The 1,994-nt window shown below is 42.7% G+C and overlaps 1 protein-coding gene across 1 annotated transcript in view; it reads right to left on the minus strand.

Annotated features, from left to right (window-relative positions):
- Nucleotides 1–275: 275 nt before the first annotated feature.
- The window catches only part of LOC143285227 (sodium- and chloride-dependent GABA transporter 1-like), a 39,484-nt gene continuing 37,765 nt past the window's right edge, over nucleotides 276–1,994 (minus strand). The window contains exon 14 of the mRNA XM_076592479.1: nucleotides 276–884. Coding sequence (XP_076448594.1) covers nucleotides 762–884 — 123 coding nt within the window. The 3' untranslated portion in view covers nucleotides 276–761. The remainder of the gene's footprint in view (nucleotides 885–1,994) is intronic.

Consider the following 1,994-nt stretch of genomic DNA (forward strand, 5'->3'; position numbering starts at 1 on the left):
TTGAAAACGCAGAGCAGCGTTTTGAACAGCATGATTCAAAGCAACAGTAACATTGAAAACACGACCAAACACACGAGAGAGAGAGAGAAAGAGAGAGAGACAGAGAGAGAGACAGAGAGACAGAGACAGAGAGACAGAGAGAGACAGAGAGAGACAGAGAAACAGAGAGAGAAACAAAGACAGAGATACACACACACACACACACACACACACACACACACACACACACACACACACACACACACACGAGAAAGAGAGAGAGAGGGGGGGGGAGAGAGAGAGAAACGGAATCAGAGACACAGAAAGAGAGAGCAGGGAGGAGGGGGTGACAAAAAATGGTATAAAAAAAACATTCTGAAATACATGTAAAACAAAAAGGAATACAATTGTTGATGGTGGTTACATTCAAAAAGGTATATAAAAACAACAACAACAACAACAAAACAAAAAACAACAAAAACCCTACATTTGTGAACAATAAAACAAGGAGGCAGATACAACCAGGGGAGGGAATTCCCACAAGGTGAGAATCACTGATCAATGGGCAACAATTCAAGCCCCCCACCCCCAAATAAAGGGGAACAACACCCGCAGTCGTTGGCATGGCAACGGTGCGGCAGAGATGGGTGGGGGGCGGGGGGGGGGGGGGGGCTGTGTCCTGCATCTCTTCCCTTTCCACGTTCACGTGAGGTCTGGAGAGGATCACTGATCAATGGGCAACAACTCCCGCCAAAAACATATTATAATTAGAAACTTCACGATCAAAGGGGAACAACGCCAGCAGTCGTTGGCATGGCAACGGCGCTGTAGGGGGGTGGAGGGGCTGCTTCCTGTTTCCCCTCTCTCGCCACGTTCAGGTGAGGTCTGAAGAGGATTTTCAGTCGCTGAAATATTTAAAAAAATAATCTTTTAAATTAAAATAATAATAATAATAATAATGTACATTTATACTAAGAACTCAGGGCGCTTAACATGAAAGAAAAATATTACAAGTAGCATAAAACATTCATGACCACTCTTTCTCAAAAACGTGATCTTTCTCAAACGTGATCGTGCATGAATTTCTACAACACTAAGCTGATAATGAAACAAAATAAATGATAAACGTGTGGTGGAGGGAGAAGTCAACAGAGAGAAAGAGAAGTAGCAAGGCAAGGGCACAAGTAATAATAATAATAATAATGTACATCTATATAGCGCCCTTTCTCACTAAGAGCTCAGGGCGCTTTACATGAAAGAAAAATATTACAAGTGACATAAAACATTCATGACCACTCTTTCTAAAAGAAAAACCCCTCACCCCCCACTCACACTCTCCCTTTCCCACTCTACATACATCCAAAGTGAGCTGACATGGGTGGTGTTGGAGAAAAGGAAGCTGAGAGTACTTATAGATAGGTTTTAAAAAGATGAGTCTTTAGTGATGAGCGAAAAGCAGAAATTGAATCAGATGCACGGATATGATGAGGAAGGGTGTTCCAGATGTGAGGAGCAGCAAAGAAGAAAGAACGTTCACCGTTGATATGAGGAAGTTTCAAAAGGTAACAGTCAGAGGAAGAGCGGAGATTTCTTGTGGGGGTGTAAACACTGATAAGGTCAGAAAGATAAGTAGGTCCTGCGGAGTGGAAAGCAGAATAGCAGAGACACGCAAATAAGAGGAAAAATAGACATGAGTTATTCATGGTGGCATAGTAGTAACATTTTTGCTTAGGAAGCGAAAAAAAAAAAAAAATCGAACAGTACGGGATCAAATGCCACACTCGCCAATATTTCCCCCCCTCCCTTCACTAAACCTTGAATAGTGGTCGCTTGTCATTCGAATGAGACGATAAACCGAGGTCCCGTGTGCAATGCGCACTTGTTAAAGAACCCACGGCAGCTAAAGTGTTGTCCCTGGCAACATTCTGAAGAAAACCCCAATCTAATATACATGTATATGTATGCCCGTGGCTGAAAGCCTCATTGAATAAACACAGGAAACAAATGATGAGCGG

The sequence above is a fragment of the Babylonia areolata genome, chromosome 8, assembly GCF_041734735.1.
Source record: "Babylonia areolata isolate BAREFJ2019XMU chromosome 8, ASM4173473v1, whole genome shotgun sequence".
Classification (NCBI taxonomy): domain Eukaryota; kingdom Metazoa; phylum Mollusca; class Gastropoda; order Neogastropoda; family Buccinidae; genus Babylonia; species Babylonia areolata.